Source organism: Ornithodoros turicata, chromosome 3 (assembly GCF_037126465.1).
Source record: "Ornithodoros turicata isolate Travis chromosome 3, ASM3712646v1, whole genome shotgun sequence".
NCBI lineage: Eukaryota > Metazoa > Arthropoda > Arachnida > Ixodida > Argasidae > Ornithodoros > Ornithodoros turicata.
Window position 1 is genome coordinate 31,295,002 of NC_088203.1, and position 18,418 is coordinate 31,313,419.

General features: G+C 43.0%; 1 protein-coding gene across 1 annotated transcript; it reads left to right on the top strand.

Moving 5' to 3' along the window:
- The first annotated feature begins 324 nt into the window (after window positions 1-324).
- On the top strand, window positions 325-18,060 carry LOC135388383 (ADP-ribosylation factor 4). Its single transcript, XM_064617935.1, has 5 exons — window positions 325-526; window positions 803-993; window positions 4,182-4,253; window positions 11,245-11,370; window positions 17,622-18,060. The coding sequence occupies exons 1-5, from the start codon at window positions 460-462 to the stop codon at window positions 17,709-17,711; spliced, it is 546 nt and encodes a 181-aa protein (XP_064474005.1). The 5' UTR covers window positions 325-459; the 3' UTR covers window positions 17,712-18,060.
- Window positions 18,061-18,418: the final 358 nt, after the last annotated feature.

Genomic DNA, 18,418 nt, shown 5'->3' on the forward strand with positions numbered 1-18,418 from the left:
CATGCAAAAATAAGCCTGCTCTAAGAGCCTGAATCGTGACAACAGTCATTCGGTCATTCCTTGTGAACAAAACATTACAGATAGCAGTAGCTGGTGGACGAACTTCACGAACTCCATGAGTCTCGTGTGATTGTTCGTCTTGCCCAGACTCTTCAACTATGATGATGGAGAACCAAAAGTCATCTCAAATTTTTTGTGAACACAAAGGAAAATAAGCTCAAGAAGCCAAAATAAAATGAAAGACAGGAGTAAAAGAATTGCCGCCGACCACCAAATAATTCGGAAATCTACTAGCGCCACGATATCAGAACTCGTGCATGTGTTACGTCAGACTTGTGTCGATCACTCGGAAAGACGTGGCAACGAACAGTTTGTGTACGAAGTGGTCACCGTACATCTGCCCTGCGTGTGTTAGATCTATGTGCTGAACTGGACAGTGAAAGGGATTATTAGGAGACCATGGGACTAACAATATCGAGCATCTTCACGCGACTTTTTGGCAAGAAGCAAGTCAGGATACTAATGGGTATGTTCACCGGTAGTGGGAGCGGTTAAGCCTAATATCTGTACGCAAATGTTGCCTTACGAAACTATTCGTATTTTCTTGCCGCCGTGAAACAGCACGCGTCCCATATCAGTTGTTCTCGTGCATTATATTGTTGGGAGATTTCGTTGGAATGCTAATGTGTGACAGTCGAAAGTTTGTATCACAGCGAGTCCTTTCTGTGTCGCTTGCTGGCAAAAGGTCGTTTGTTATCCACTGCAGTGTGTGTAACGTTTATCGTGCCTATTCTCGTTGCAGTTGGTCTGGATGCTGCCGGCAAGACGACTATTTTATATAAACTAAAGCTCGGCGAAATAGTGACCACTATTCCAACTATCGGGTTCAACGTTGAGACGGTGGAATACAAAAACATTTGCTTCACCGTCTGGGATGTCGGAGGCCAGGATAAGATACGACCTCTGTGGAGACATTATTTCCAAAACACGCAAGTACGAAATCATATCGAATTATCCTAGCTTTTACGACGTACACACCATGCGAGAACCTCATCCGTCAAGTTTACAATGCACAGCGGATGACTCACTGCCGGTGCATCGGCCTCAAACTATTGAAGAGTGGTGTACCTTGTGATGTCACTTCTGCTCCTCCTCCTCAAAATGAAGCTTGGTCAGTGTTTATGCTGAATCTGAAGCGTTGCATCTGTAACGTACACGGTTGGATCTGAAAGGGGTGCAAGTGTGATTGTTAGCAATGCATGCACAGCGCAAGTACAGGAATCCGTTCGGCCAGTGAGTTATCATAATCATTTATGAAAACTTAGGTCACAACCAGGACTGTGGCTTGCCCCTTCTCCAAACGCACACACTGCAACACAATGCAAGTGCTGGTTGCTGCTTGCACAAAGCAGCTAGTATTCCCTAGCATTTGGACACAGTTTTTCAGTCATAAACTTGGAAATGCTTGTCGCACATTACTGGACATGGAGGGGTTACCCAAGCTATAAAATTTGTTCTCGACAAAAAGGAATCATGGTAAATTCAATCACCAGAACTCTTGCCCATGATGTATACAGTGCTTAAACATCCTGTTTTCATCTTCCAGATATTTCTGTAACTTATGTAAAATTGAAAACAGTTCTTGAAACATTGTCAATGCCCCATTTTGCCATTTTCTTGAGCTGGTGGGACATCAGTGATGCTTTGAAATTAAATCTAGAGGGTATATTTATTAGGAATGTAAGAATAGAAGAGCACCTTGTCTCATTTTTAAGGCACAGGAAAGTAATTATTGTAATAAAGCTTGGGCTGCTAAAAAAACTACAGAAGCGAACATGTACACAAGGTTTAACGAGCAGTACAGGCCATTTAAAATGTTGAGAGCAGCTGCTTTGTAGTCTTTACTACTTGTCAGCAGGGAAACAGAAGTAGTGGCAATTTTTAAAAATTTAATTTGCAAATGCTCTTTTCATTTATTTGATGTTCATTGCAAACCCGATACTTTGGACAACCCTGTACATAAAGTGCATAATGGCTGTGGCTGTGTGCAGACACTATGTGCAAAATTATAACTGGTCATGTTATCTACAAACTGCAAATAATCCACATGTTTATCCACCTTTAGGTTTTGAGTTATGCAAGTAGGCACACTTTTGCAGGCGATGTAACAGTACGTAATCAAAATAAGCCTTACTGAGAACTGTTTTGATGGTTATTAAATACATTATTTACTAATGTATTAGTAACAATTATTAGCAATGGCTCTGGAGGCACACATGAAAAACACGAAGTAGCTGACGGTGCTATTGTACAGGAGAGACCACAGGCTGTAAGGCTCGCAGCAATGGCGTTTATGCTTTAAGTTATAAACCAATGTATGTTGAGTGCGATTCAGCAGTCACGTACGAGCGGATTCAATTTCAGCTGTTGTTCCTCTTAAGGATTGCATGTGTTAAAAACATTTCTGGTAGTGTTCCACAGTCTACCTGAATCTGAACAGTCTACCTTACTCTTTGACATGACCCTCTGTATAGATTTGAGCCAGTAAGACGTTAAACCATCGCTTGAAGAATCTACCGACTGACTTCAAAATACAAAGCAAAACAGCTCTTAATTTCCAAATGTAGACTGCTGTGTGATTGTTCTCCTCATGTGAACTCATCTGCAGGTTATCAAGCTGCGTGCAAGATTGGGACTTCCTTACAGTTCCGCACTTTCGACCTAGCTTATTTTTAGCAATAAGCTCCTTATGTGGGGGAATGGACAGTATTTTCAGATTATACTTTTTGGGCTATGGAGTCCAACACTGCATGTACCTGCTAACTTGCAACAACAATAACAAAAAAAAAAAAAAAAACATTAGCTTCATGTCTTGTCATGCTACACTCAAATTTTCACAGAGGTTTGTTATCTCAGTGGTATTCTACCATATAACGACTTATACTAACAAGTTTTCTTGCAAGACATTGTGTCTCGTGCAGTATACATGGGGTCTGACTTTTCCGGGTAAACCACATTTCACCCCAAATTCCAGTCACACGTTACGTTGTATCATATATCACATGTACGATTTAGTAGCAATCTCTGTGCACATCTGACAAAACTATTATCTGAGTGCAACGTTAAGCTACACGAAGTACATTTAATGTTACATCATACGGTGCACGTGACTATAAATCACAAGGAATGCACATTTGACCAATAAGTGCACCTCTAATTATGGGCTGCTTGCGAACAGAAAGAAAAAATGTTGCCCAATAACACCCAGTGGTGTCGATAGCACCCGATTTGACCTTGAATTACAGGTTAGAAAATAGCACCCTGTTTTTCATTTCCGAATCAGGTAAAGGCACATAACCCGAAAAAGTCTGACCCTAAGTATGCATAGGGTTCTTTGTTATCGGGCTTTATGATTTTTCAAATTCGAGAGGGAAAAATCGTGTGGCTATTTATACACGAGAATTTGGGAAGAAATCGGGCGCTATGATCTCTGTTTGACATGTCATCGGGGTATTTTCGGGTGAAACGAAAGCCACACAAGCCAATGCTGTGACACTGTGATGAGAAACGAGAATCTTTATATATTTCCGCTCGCACTGGGGCAGTGAATGACGGCGGTATTCGTATACACTTGTCCGAGCTGCACAAAAGCTCGTCTTTGACTCCTGATGGAGGGGATCATAAAAGGACAAATAGGTTGTCACAAATAGCTCTTTTTGCTGATATTATGATTCACTTTTCCGACGGTTTACCGAGAATGACAAGTTGAAGGACCGCAACGATTTTGGGTAGATATCGGGTTTTACCTGAATTCTCGAAAACCTGTTCGGGGGGAACTATGGGGAAATACCGGGTTTAACCCAAAAAATGAAGAACCCTAAGTATGCATTATGCTCTAAATTGTGTTCACAATATTTCGTTCTGCATCAACCTACTTCAGGGAGAATCATAAGATTGTTTCCACTTTTCCACACATGTGTGTCGGAAGAATTCAGTCTACCCACACAAAATATTCGTGCATTTTTTGCATATATCCCCGACGTAGTTGCAACCTGCAGCAATTTTGACAGAGCCCTTCCTTCTGGTGATAGCACCTGCATGTGCAGCTAGCAGTGTTTAGCCAGGCCTGGAGCGTATGGGAAGTGATTTATTTGGTAATGATGCTTTTGAAATTGTTTCAGGGTCTCATCTTTGTAGTAGACAGCAACGACCGAGAACGCATTCCGGAAGCTCAGGACGAGCTCCAAAAGATGGTGAGTTAGGAACATTGAATATGAAGCAGTGGTATTCTTCTCAAGTTAGCTGGCTGTGTAGAATCACTTCAAACAGTGCAATACTTTACTCCAGCTCCCCACCCACCTCCCAATCAAACTTGCAACAATCTGAGTGTCGCCACAATGTACACTAGGCACCAAGCTTAGCATTCTTGCAAGTAGCGCATGCAACGAGCAATTACTACCTACTTCCTGATTGAGTTGGTCTGGTTGTCCTGCAGGCATATCCCAGAGATAGTTAAATAGCTTGCGTAACTGCGTTTTTTTATTAGCGGCGTTCTGCTAGAGGTATATATTTACTGTTGGTGGAACTGTTGCGCTAAGAATCTACTCCTGCTACATGTTGTTACTAGTGGTGGAACGGCTGCACCATTTGTGCTGAACGGTCTGAAATTTGCTGCAACAGATTGCAGCATTGTATTTTCAGCAGTCAACAGTTAAAACAAAAGCAGAAGTTTGGCCACACTTTCGACTGGTGTGATGCCCCTTTACCGCTGCCGTGTGCAGCAGAACGCGCTTCAACTTGTGTGAAGGAAGAATGATGTGAATGAGAATGCTGGAAAGGTAGCAGACTGATCGGTGCAGACACAGAACGCGCAATGTCCAAGCGGACACCCAAAGAGTAGCAACAGTTCAGGCTTGTGATGCAGGGCAAGCGAAATGGCTTCTAACGGCATCATATACTTGTAAGAATGGTAGTCCCGCACGTGGGTCCTGTTAGGACGGTCCTGACCACCGATGATGGCATGGGGCACTATTCTGGAGCGAAGCCATGTGTATCCAGTATCCGCTACCCTTTTGTGGCGCCAGTAGAGCAGCTATCGTTGTTGTTGTCTTTGCAACAGAATTAGGGTTCTGTTTGCTTTGCTCTAAAAGTTGCTACAAAACCACATTTTTCCTGCTACAAGAGCTGCTACAAGCAGCATTTTGTCAGTCCCACCACTGATTTATTTATTGATGTATGATATATGACCAAGAGTGATGTTGTCTTACGGGGGTAACAGTTGAAAGTGAGAGGTATTTAAAGGGATGGCCACTGCTGTTACTTACGAGAGTATATAGTCAGTGACAACATAAGTCTTACACTTGACCCTGCCCCCACACAAGAATCTCTCAGCGCGCGCGGATGTAGTGCGGCACGGCCAAGTGGGGACTGGGGGGGTGGGTGGGGGGAGAGAGCCGGTACTACATTGCGAAGCGGGAGAGTCGTGCAAAGTCTGGTAGCCAATCGCAGGAGCCTTCCACGGATGCATGGGCAGTCCCAATTGTAGGACTTGCCACTGACTATAGAAACATTTTAATCACTCATGTTTTCTGTGCTTGAGAGTGTCTACACAGGCTTCTTGAATCATAGCTGTGGGTGAGAAATACCTATTGGACCTATTTTAAATCAGGGTTCCAGAGTGAAATCTGAATTGATAATTTAAAAAAAAAAAAAATTAGGTGAACCTGAACTGAATGAAAACAGTAAAATTTTCTTATGCTACATAGGGAAGCATACAAAGCAAAAATAGTGAAAGAATATGTCTGTTTATGTATCAAGGGCATGTAGCATTCTGGTGGGTGGCACGAATACCTATTGATATCTTCTTGAGTTTACTTTATGTGCCAGGATTCTAATTGTTTCCTTCGCCTTCTTGCTCTTTTCCCCTCCCTCTGTTTGACACCTTGGAGAGAAATAAACGGGGTTATTTTAGCTGCAGTAAATTCTCCTTGTACCAGGTGAAACTGAACCCGTTCGAACTGTTTTGTGAACTCTTTTGTGACAGAATGGCGTAAATGCAGGCTAGCTGGTGGATAAATCCCATGATAGGCAAGCCTGAGCGATAGGCAGGACACGTAAACAAACACAAACACGAAGGCTCAAAACCAGCAAGACGTTTAATTGATAACAACGAACTTCATGAACATGTAGACGGTGCGAGGGAAGACAGAGAGAGGGGAATAGGGAATTGAGGACAAAATGAGTTGAAGGAGGTCAAAGGCTTGAAGGCCGGGTGGATACATACAGACGGCACACTAATACAATTGCCCACACTCTGTATGGCCAGCGCTTCTCTCAAAAGACGTTTTCGCCTGTCTGGTTCCCACGCCAGCACCGCCGTCTGGGACCATAGGGGTTGACAATTATTACACATTCTTAGATGATCCAACAAACTTGAATCTGGGCTGTTTTTATGCTGGCCCAACCTTTGGTTAACGCATTGAGATGTTTGACCTATGTATACAAAGCCACAAGCTAACGGGATTCTATATACAACATTTTTTGCACAAGGAACAAACTTGATGGTCCTATGTTCAACATTACAGGCAGACTCTGGTTTTGAAAAAGGCGTTAAACGATCTAACCTGAAGTTGTTCCTAAAGAGGTTTAACGCCTTTTTCAAAACCAGAGTCTGCCTGTAATGTTGAACACAGAACCATTTTTACATTATGCATCATCTTCACCAGCTCGCTTGCTTCCTAGCCATTTTTTCATTGTCAGAACCATCAAGTTTGTTCCTTGTGCAAAAAATGTTGTATATAGAATCCCGTTAGCTTGTGGCTTTGTATACATAGGCCAAACATCTCAATGCGTTAACCAAAGGTTGGGCCAGCATAAAAACAGCCCAGATTCAAATTTGTTGGATCATCTAAGAATGTGTAATAATTGTCAACCCCTATGGTCCCAGACGGCGGTGCTGGCGTGGGAACCAGACAGGCGAAAACGTCTTTTGAGAGAAACGTTGGCCATACAGAGTGTGGGCAATTGTATTAGTTGTGCCGTCTGTATGTATCCACCCGGCCTTCAAGCGCCTCCTTTGACCTCCTTCAACTCATTTTGTCCTCAATTCCCTATTCCCCTCTCTCTGTCTTTCCTCGCACCGTCTACATGTTCATGAAGTTCGTTGTTATCAATTAAACGTCTTGCTGGTTTTGAGCCTTCGTGTTTGTGTTCATTTACGTGTCCTGCCCATAGCTCAGGCTTGCCTATCATGGAATTTATCTTTTGTGCTCAGGAGCTGAACCGGAACTGAACAGTTTCTTCCAACCGAAACGAAAAACCTTTAGGTTCGACACCTCGTACTAGATATAAAATTGACTGCCTTTCCTTGAATACTCTGTCTTTCACAGTTCCCACTGGTTCCATTTTCATGCCATTTTCAAGGTCTGGAAAACACTGAAGTTTTGCCCCAGTCCTTGAAAACCCTTGATTACGCAGCTTTTCCTTATCTTTTCGGAGCTGCTGGTGGAAATTCTGCTTTTCCGGAGTCAGAACTATGGTTTTGAAACCACAGGTGTCAGCACTCATTGCAATAGGAATCGGCGACAGAAACTACAAGTGCATGAAATGACCACCTTCTAGTTCTATCCTATGATGTATAACATACAGGAGTCATCAGTCACATTTGTGAACAGATGCCTATTGTGCAATCTGTATGTATTCTCTCGTGTGATATCCATAGCCTACAGATATTTTTGTGAGAGTGTTTTTCATCCTCAAGGTCCTTAAAGACATTTGACATTTTGTTTCGAAATCCAGTTGGGACCATGCACTTCATTGTCATTCCAATTGTGTGGGGATCCCGGACTTCCGAGGCATATTCAGGCAATGGTCTCGCTGATACTTTATATGCCGCCATTTTCATTTCAATGAGCCGAGGATGTGTCTAATATAATGAGGCTTCTTAGATGCAAGGCTTAGATGCAACATTGGAAAGTTTTCTCCCAATTTTTCCCCTTCATGGTTGGAAAAATTTTGAAAAATGTAATGCATGAATGAGGCCAAAACTGCCTGCTTGGTTGTTCTAGTCAACTGCATAGATCGAGAAGTTACCCGTCAAAAAAAACTTGTTACGAGTTTAAGTTACCATGCGAAAAATGTAACTAAGTTAATAACGAAGTTCTTCAGCCTGAAATCTAACTCTCAGTTACTGAGTTACTTGTTACTTACAAGTGTTATGCAGGTACAGCGTGTGTGAGCAGTTGAGTTAGACCTTGAGTTGCCTGCGGAGAAGTGCAACACGCTTAGATCGTTTTTGTTTATGTCCATCAATAGACCTCTCCCTGTCTGTAAACAAATGACGTCATAGTGTTCGACAGTGCCACAAACTTGGTAGAGTTGAACTACGCTCGAAGCTAGATGTGAACAAGGACGCGGCTTTCGGTCCTACTTTTATTTCAATGGGAGTAGCGAACAAGTGCTAGTTCGTGGAACCCAGCCCTCTCCTTCCTATTTGTTTCGGTTTCAGTCTGTCTACCAACATCATGATGACGTTTCTCTGGTAGAGGTCTATTCAAACACTTTGCATCTTACTCCCTGTGGGCGCACAATGGTTCATCTTCATTTCAATGGCAGCGGTTCTTACTTCATGAATAGAATACTGTCATTGATTGAATATCACGTTTTATGGCAAAAAATGCCATGAAGGAACCGGAGAGAAAGCAAGAAAGTATGTGGACGTGAGTGAAAAGCGATTTTAAAGTAAATTGGAACTTAACCTAAGTTACTTTGGCAAAGTTACCTGAGACCAGAACGAGTTCCTCTGAAAGTTACCACGGCGCAAAGGTACCGAGTTAACTTACAAGTTACCAAAAACAGGAACTTAGTTACAGTAATGAGTTACCTCGAACTGTGGTCGACTGTACAGCAATAGAGCGTTTTGTTTAGGTGCAGCTTAGTGCACGAACATGACAGGAACATTGTGTTCTTCATTTTTGTGTTTTGTCTTTTGTACCCCCGGCCCCCCTTCCCCAAGCTCAGGAACATTTATTCTTCTTACGGGTTTGTCTGTAGTAACCTTTCTTTTGTATTTTTGAGTTGAACCAAATTGGTGGTATCCCACAGTCTTTGCTTGCATGGGGAGTGATCACTCCATTTTTTATCGATACCCTACTGCTCTAGAAGGAAGCATTTTGTACTGGTGAGGTGGAATACACACCACAAATCACACTCAAACAAAATGACGCTGAAAGAAAATTGCTTCAAGCATTTCAAAAGATATCGCTAGAACAAGAGAGGACAAGGTCACATGCAACATTGTTCCATAATATATAATTCATAATAATTCCATAATAATAAGGTATAATTTTAACAGAATACAAATTTTTCAAAATTGGTGTTCAAAAATTGTGGTTTGTGCCAGTGGTTCTTAACTTATGTTGTTCGTATTTTTGTTCTGTGTAACTTGTGTAGTGTTCCGTCGCAAGATTTCGCTTGAGGTTTCCGCTTTCAGTTGCAACTGTTCCACAATACTTCCCCGCAGATAACGTGCTGTAGGTTCCCACTGATACTTGTAAATCACATGTGCATGTAGGAGGGTAGAAAATCCAGTAAACTGGTAAGGACATATGAAGGGAAGTGCCTCAGGACAAAGGCCACCGATATTTGGAACAGAGGCTGTTCTTCGGGGCACAGACTCAGTGTGGGACTGTTCGCAGAACCTCGTGGAACCCTGGTCCTGGCAATCAAATAAAATTAGGTGATAATAGGTAATTATTACGAGGAATACCGGGTAAATCGAGATAAATGTTCCGTAGAAGTTTTAAACTGGCCTGCATTTCTGTGCCTTTCTAGCGGGCCCCATCCAAGCATGGGTTTTAATTATAAAGATTGTACATATTGAGTAATTCTTTATAAGAAATCTTACAGCTTGGTTTTATACCTTCTCTGTTTCCAAATTAGACCAATCTCAGAAGGGTCACACACTGCACTGGAATATTCTAATATTGGTTTAACATACTACTGATAATTTCTTTAAAGTTACTGTAAATCAATATAGCTGCAATGTCATAAAATTTATCGATTCAATAGCCTGAGTAGAGCACTGCACGGGCTTGGGATTACCCGAAAACTCTAGCCCACCCCGGTAAAGCCTTTCTGGGTTTGACCATTTAGGCCCGGGCACAGCCCCGGCCTATACATTGCCGGACCTAGGTCTGGCTCAAGCCTGTGTTACCCGTCCGGTAGTTAGCCACAGTCAAACCTTACAGCCTGATACAGTGCGCCGGGTAGCCTATAAATTTCTCGGGCAGTGCTTGGGCCAAGAAACCTAGAATCCTTTGGGCTCAGGTCAGGCTCTGCGGGTAAATCAAAGGAAGGTTGGCCCCGGGCCTAACAATGCGAACTGTGCAGGGCTCTAAGCCTGAGCCCTCAGTACTCTTACGTCAATTTTCGTTCCAGTTGCACGCATAGTTTTTAGAAAATTGCAAAACAGATGATTACGGGCAACACTGTGTTGAAGTTGCCACCAACTGCACATTGCTCGTCACAGCAGCAGAACTACATTGCATGCACGTAACACTGCGTCTACAACAAAAGATCTGCTATGTGTCGACTTTTTAGTAGTCATGAGCAGCAATCCCCTCGGGAACGTAGTTCACTGTTGCTTAACAAATTGGGGATTGTTTCCCACCAGTCATCGCCCTGAGCTGTTTTGCCGCAATTCTACTTGGAAATTAAATATACTTAGTATTCTCTGTCACTTGTTTACGTGTTTCCTTGCCTTATTAACGGCTTTATCAACATGTTTATCCCATTTCAACTCTCTAGGAATAATGATGCTTAAATATTTGTAGTCATCTAGAGTTTGATGAACTATGCCGTTTAATTTGTAAGAACTACGCCAGAACTGTACTCTACGAACCTTAGTCGCTGAACACTGAAAAGCTACGCTATCTCAATTTTTTTTTTTTTTTCAAGTTCCTTGCTTTTTGAGACATCAGAGAAACCCAGTTTGGGAACCCCTGTTCTAGAGGGCATGAACAACACAGTAAGACACTGTGTATAGTGGGATATTTCTTATGGGAAATTGGTGCGTTTCTCCTCAGGGTCCCTACCTTAATTGTGCCGAGAACTTCTTTACCTGCACTCAAGGCGCACTCTGTCAGAGCCGTGCTAGGGCCAACTTGCACCTGCTTTGTCTTGCTGTGTAGAATATTACAGTTGTGTACGCAGTGCAGTTAACTGATTCATGGCACTTGTTTGCAGTTGAACGAGGACGAACTGCGGGATGCTGTGTTGCTACTGTTTGCAAACAAGCAGGATCTTCCTAATGCAATGAATGCAGCTGAGCTCACAGACAAGTTGGGGCTCAACCAGCTCCGTAACAGGAGGGTAAGTTGGAATTGTTCTTTTCGTCTCACCAGGTACCGTGACATATTTCGTGTGGTAATTTTTTATGGGTGTGCGTGGGTGCCCACAGATCCTTGTGGATGTGTATGCTATATCCCGGTTTGCGGATAGAATATCCACATTTTATCCGCAAGTAATCCTTACTGTTTCTGGCAACACCCTCCAGAATTGAGAGAGTGTCACTGAACATACGTTGGCTGTACACAAATTACTTTATCTATATTTCTTCGTACAGTGAGTTCCATGAGAGGATGTCATGACATTCCTAGAAATTGGTTTTACTTCAGAAAATCATGAAAGTACAGTCGAACCTCGTTAATATAACCATGGCTGTTCCCACATATTTGGTCATAAAGCGAATTGTCACATTAACAAACACCACGTGTTACGAATCGTAGCATGCCCTTTATGTAAGCTTCGAAAAGTAGAAAATTACGCAAACTGGGATAATGAGGCATTTTTAAAAGAATGTGTACTTCAAAAAAAGTGATAAATACGTGTGTTTAGTGTACTTGTCAATCTGACGCATATCCGCTTCTTAATTCCGTCACTCAGCCCTGTTCATTTGTGCTAGGTCTTAGACATGTTCGATGAATGCTGTTAGACTGCAGCAGCTTAGTCTGACCATATGACCAGGGGCACCGCTCTTTTAAGCACGTCAGACAGAGGGGCATCATGAGTCAACCCGAAAGCGGGCCAGCGTTTTGGCCATTATAGGTCGGGAGAACCGCCGGTTCAGTGACAAACGATCATAGTAACAAAGGTAAAATACACATGTTCGCCCCCTAGTTGTGGTGAAAATACCAGTCATTATCATATAAATGTAATGTCATTAACAAAAAGGAGTTACATGTGGAGGCCATTGTGAGGAAACGGTTCCTGAGAAAAATGGTCATAAAGCAGAGATGTCATATTAATAAGGTCAGACTGTACTTGGAATACACTCATACAGACTTTTGCCATTTGTATTCGTATTACATATTAATACACAATGCGAGTAGGTCATCCTTTCGCACAGCCCCTCAGATTTTCCCTATTCCCTTGTGCACGTCTCATTGGATCGCTCTCGGATAATGTACAACAACTACACACGATGTTCGCATTGCTTCATCATAATTGGTCCATCTGCAGATGGTTTTCCACAAGATTTAAGCTTTAAAAATTGAACAGCTGAAAATCAGTCCCTGGGCAAAGCTTGCCCAGTGAACTTTGCATTTACGGAGCTTGTGGTGAGTCGGCCTTTATCGAGGCAAAAGTGGAAAGGACAACACAGTTTTATTCCGATCGAGGGCCTTATTGCACAGCCTTGTCAACATCGGTGGCTGGCAGACACGTTGACAAAGGGGAAAGGTGTGACTGAGGCGTGGTTTCTTTTCCTCTTGCACAGGAAGGAGGGTATCTGGACAGAGCCACCAGTTCCGCAAACTATCAGCTAGTGTGCTTCGCCCAGCGACTGATTTTAGGCTGTCAAATATTTTCTGAAATCTTGCGAGAAAACATGATTTGGATTGGAATAGTGTGTTATGGCCATAGGTTTCCGAATTCAGGAAGAAAAACACTGCCTTTGCTTGGCAATTTTTCCAGTTTAATTATGCAAGTTAGTTTAATTAATGCGTGACACGAGTACAAACATCCTCAATGTGTGGCAAACCTCTGTATGGGTGTATCCCAAGTGGATTTGTCATTTTTTAAAGTAAGACCTATTTTTAGGAATTTAGTGACGTCCTCTCGTGGAACACCCTGCATACGTGGGAACACCTATTTGCATATGCTCATTAATTAAATAAAAGCCCTAACTTTTAAACTTTACTTCAGACGCTTTCATATTCCAGGAAGAAACCTGCTTCGACACTTAGTGAGCTTTTGGGGGAATTAACTAGTTTCGGTTTACATATTTCTTGCGTGGAGCAGCGTAATGTCCTTTTGTGACTATCCAACACTAGGTTATGTGTTCATCCACTTGGTTTGCAAGCACAAGTAATTTAAGTAAGGTGATTACAAGTACTTGCAAACCAAGCGGATCCTTACTGAAACTATTATGCATTTGTTACTGTTTCTTTTATTTTATCATGTTCAACCATGTAATGCCTCCATGCCCTTGGGTATATCCCAATAAATAAATAAATAAATAAAGGGGGCACCTCCACACCCGCCCAGCGATACTATGCACACGTCCTGCAAGCCAGGTACACAAGGAGACTGGACGGCGAAATGTCACTCATCGCCGTTCCTTATCTTCAGGCTCCCCTGCGTGTGAACCCAGCGGGTGAACACATGATGTTTTGCAAGATGGTTGAGTGAGAGCACACTCTTGCGCTGCTCCGCGCAAGAAAGATGTAAACGTTTTTGAAACGTTTTTTTTTAAAAGTCCCAGGGGGGAGCAAGGCATGCCGGGAAATTCGGTGCAAAAGGACAGGGATTTGCTATCGTCTACGATAGTGGTAGTCGTACTGGTGTACGTGCCGTTGCTGTCGTTTTGCAGAGCTTTTCCCGGCATGCCCTCCCAGGGCGCGCGTAGGTCCCTGGAACTTTTGCAAATGGCCTATTTGAACAGTACCTCAGCAATCAGTGCTGGCGCTTGGGACAACTCCTTCCTGAAACATGGGTTCCCTGAGAACCAATGCTTCTTAAAAAACCTGAACCTAATTTGTCAAAAAAATGATAGCATCCATCAGTCATTTTTTCCCATATGCTACACTGCTGATGTATTGTCGAAAGCTTCATCTACAGTGGACTCGGGCTATTTCAAACCCCGACATTTCATACTTTCAGGTAATTCAACCACATTCGAACGTCACCTTCGCCTAATTCGAACTTTTCGATCCTTCGTAAAGTGTTTCTGCACACAGGAAGCGGCAAAAGGAAGCCCGTGAACTTAGGTTGCCCATACACAGACACTGTCCCTCACTTCTTGAATGTCAGTTACTTCAGATGCACCGCACATAACGTCTTCACGGAGCAGATATAGTTAAGGCCCTCGGTTTCCCACGATTCCGCGAAATTTTGTGGAATTCGGGATTCATTGCGGAATCCTTCGTTTGGTACAGAACTTCACGGAATCCTTTATTTTTATGGGTGTGCGGATATTCGAGTCACCAAATTCGAATCAAATATTCGAATCACTCACAGTATTCGATTCACGAATCGAATTCCCAATATTCGGGTTTCCGAATATTGGACTATTCGCCGAATACGAACGACACCTCCAGAAAGTGGGCTTCCCCTGATGCTTCTCTGCATGAGTTGAAGCCTGCTTTACGAAATTGTCCATGCTGCAGGACAAACACAGACAGATTGTAGTTTAGCTTAAGATAACGTTAGCCCAAGTTAATTGTGCGTACTTCGCCTGAGCAAGGGACGGTGTCCCTCCTGTGTGCAGTTTAGTGGTGGCAGTGGGGGATTTTGATTTGATGTCTGGGAGGTTGCCTTCAAAAAGTTAACTCTTAAATAATGCCTACAGCCCAGGAACAAAAAAGGGTGTCCTAAAGATGTAACTTCCCCAGTGCATGTATTGTAACCTCCTTCCTATAAAGTTTCTATAAACTCTGTAGAAGCTGAAAGATCTTTCAGCAGGTATAAAGTGATTGCAGGCAACAGACACACAGGATCAGAGGGGAACACAAGATATCATGTATGCAAAGCTGAGCCACACCAGTGCTTTGAATCTGTAATTTTATAAAATATTTTTTGTTCCCACATTATCCAAAAAAATAAACTGTTTCCTGTTTCAAGCAGCCGCTGACTGCTCGCCACGGAAAATTATGAAATTTATAAGTCTGTGCCGCGGAATTTTGAATTTGCCGCAGCAGAAAACCGAGGGCCTTAGATATAGTAGCCGACCGGCGGTTCGGTCTTCACGGTTTCTCGGACAAAACTGTTGGCGCTGTCAAACGTCCCATAGAACTAATATATTTTCATGTCCAATAATTGAGACCATACTCCTTGTGACTCCGGGGTTTTTTTGCGCTTGCAGTCTCCCGAGCACCTGATATCTCATACTGCATTCAAATGAAGGCTATTCTAGACATGACGTCCAGTCTTGCAACTGTTTCAGTCACGCACGAATAAGCTCTGCCTTCTCGCTTATGCACAAGCACAGCGTGTGCATATTGCCAGGCTTCAACAGCCCCCCATAGAACCCATAGTTAGACAATTTACATAACACTGGGCACACAACCAATGAAATTGCGGCATTGTACACATTATGCATAACCAGTTGGCCAACCAGGAGCCTTAATGGTTGGCTGGCCTTTTGGCTGGTCCTGGCTCCCATCAACTTCGAGTGGATTTCACCCCCTTCCGCCGTTGTTTGGTGTTCAAAATAACTGAGATGACTTTTTGCTAAAAGAAACACTTAGTTGACACAAATCCCCGAACATTCAAACATTTGATATGTGGGTGCACTGTGCATACAAAACCCACTGCGTTGCTGACACACTGTAATTGAGTTTGAACTAGAAGCAAACCTAACACACTCTTCAATTCCTAATATCTAGCCAAATCTCATGAGTGTGTACCATTTGGTGATGAGCATCTTCTTTCGCTGCTTGCAGTGCATCATACATTACAGCGAAACGGACAGTGCTTGTGTGGCACGTAATCCTGCCTTTGTTGTCAGTCCTCGAAATCCGACTGCACCCGAACATGTTCTTCACACTTCAGCTAATGACCGCATTCAAGCTCCGCAGTTCATAGACTGTTTGTGGAATAATAGTTATGTCCAGAAGCAGCACAACACGCGTAGAATCACTTTGATGCAAGTATAAACCACAGTTTGAGGTAACTCGTTCCTTTTTCAGGTAACTTTGCCAAAGTAACTTAAGTTAAATTCCAAGTTACTTCTAACTCTCTTTTCACTCGCGTCCACATATTTTCTTGCTTTCTCTCCGGTTCCTTCAAGGCATTTTTTGCCATAAAACGTGATATTCAATCAATGACAGTATATTATTCAAGAAGTAAGAACCGCTGCCATTGAAATGAAGCTGAACCATTGTGCGCCCACAGGGAGTAAGATGCAAAGCGTTCAAATAGACTTCTACCAGAGAAACGTCATGATGACATTGGTAAGCAGACTGAAACCGAAACAAATCGGAAGGAGAAGGCTGGGTTCCACGAACGGGCACTTGTTCGCTGCCTCCCATTAAACGAAAAGTAGGACCGAGGGTCGCGTCCCTTTAAGGGACCATATCGTAATCCCCTCAAGACAGTGGCTTTCGGGTGCGACCTCGTTCACCTCTAGCTTCGAGCGTAGTTCAATTCTACCAAATTTTGGCGCTGTCGAACACTATGACGTCATTTGTTTACAAACAGGGAGAAGTCCATTGTTGGACATAAACGAAAACTATCTAAGCGTGTTGCACTCCCCCGCGGGCAACTCAAGGTCTAACTCAACTGCTCACTCGCGCTGCACCTGCGTAATGCTATTTTGTGTCCGAAGTAACTTGGAAGTAACTCGTTCTTTTTTTTAAATAACTCAGTAACTGCGAGTTACATTTCAGGCTGAAGAGCTTCGCTATTAACTTAGTTACATTTTGCACACGGTAACTTAACTTGTAACGAGTTCTTTTTGACGGGTAACTTCCCAATCTATGGTATAAACCAGCTGACATAATTTCTACAAACTGTACTGTCGATTGACACCACCGGACACAGGAGGACGCCATGCTATGCTGAAACCGCTGAAACGGCCGAGAAGCTCTACACACACATGCGCGCGTACAAAACGCGATTCCAAAACATTGTTGGCCAATCTGAGCGCGCACAGCCTCCTGGCCAATGGGCTTGCAGCAAGGTGTCTGGGAGCAGTGGTACATATTCTACAGCTGGAACGGCGGGTAGTTGAGGGCGGCCGGTATTGCTGCGTATTGCAAGCATTCTTCTTCAGAACTGTTGCCAGAGGAAATCTTTCAATACGCGTGTCTTCGACTGCAACTATGTTTATCAGAAACACTGGAATGTTGTCCCCAGCATCAACTGAGAATGTTGAGGAGACTGCGTTAGAGGGGTCTGATAGAGGAAACATCAAAAGTTGCCGTTATATGTGCAGATGCATGCATAAGCAACCATAATTTTGTCATGCAGCATTTATGTCAACAAAATATTGCTGATTCAAACTTTCGATAATTCAAACAACAATATGTGGTCCCTAGGGGTTTCAACTGACATAAATCTACTGTATTTGAAGCAAATAAGTTTCTGTCCCAGCTGTACTAACATTCCATGTTTCATTTCAGTGGTACATTCAGGCAACGTGTGCCACGCAGGGCCAGGGCCTCTACGAGGGATTGGACTGGCTCTCGAACGAACTCTCCAAAGTGAAGTAATTGAATCTAAAGAAAGGAAACCAATTTCTCTGTGTGGAACAGGGAAAACGCAAAGACCAAAATGTGGTGGAGACTTCTTTGGGGCCGCTGGCAGCCTGAGTTTAAAACCAAAAGATGAAAAAGAAAAAAAAACACTTGTTGCAGCAAACCTGTGTGGAAGGAGCAAGAGCTTTTTTTTTTTTTCATTATTATTTCCGGTGCGAAGTTTTCCTCCTTCACTTTCTCACGTCTGAGATGCACGGGTTTAGAAAAAAAGATGATGCCTCCCACCTTTTCTTTGTCGTATATTTGTGTGTAATGTATGAGTATTTTTTTTACGGCATTAATAAATTTATTGCATTTCACTGTGGTTAAGTTTTTGGGTGCATTTTTTTGGGAGAAGGAACTCAGTAATGTGCTGCACCGCTCACGACGCACCTCGCTGTAAACTCCAGCTCATAGGGGAGGTGGACCAAAGTCTTGCTTTAAGGGTGGGGGTTACACTGGAGATCGCTGACAGGTATGTCGCGAGCAGTGCGTTGAGACAAAATTCATTAGCGTCGACAAATATTCTGAGCACATTTTTTGTACCTCCCAGGTGCCTCGATTAGTCTAGATATGCATGAAAAAGGCACTACCTGCAGCACATTGTACAGTGTAGGAGAACTGAACCTCGAGATTTTGTTTTTTTGCAGGTGTAGTCTACACCCGATTGGGCTCTGTGAGCC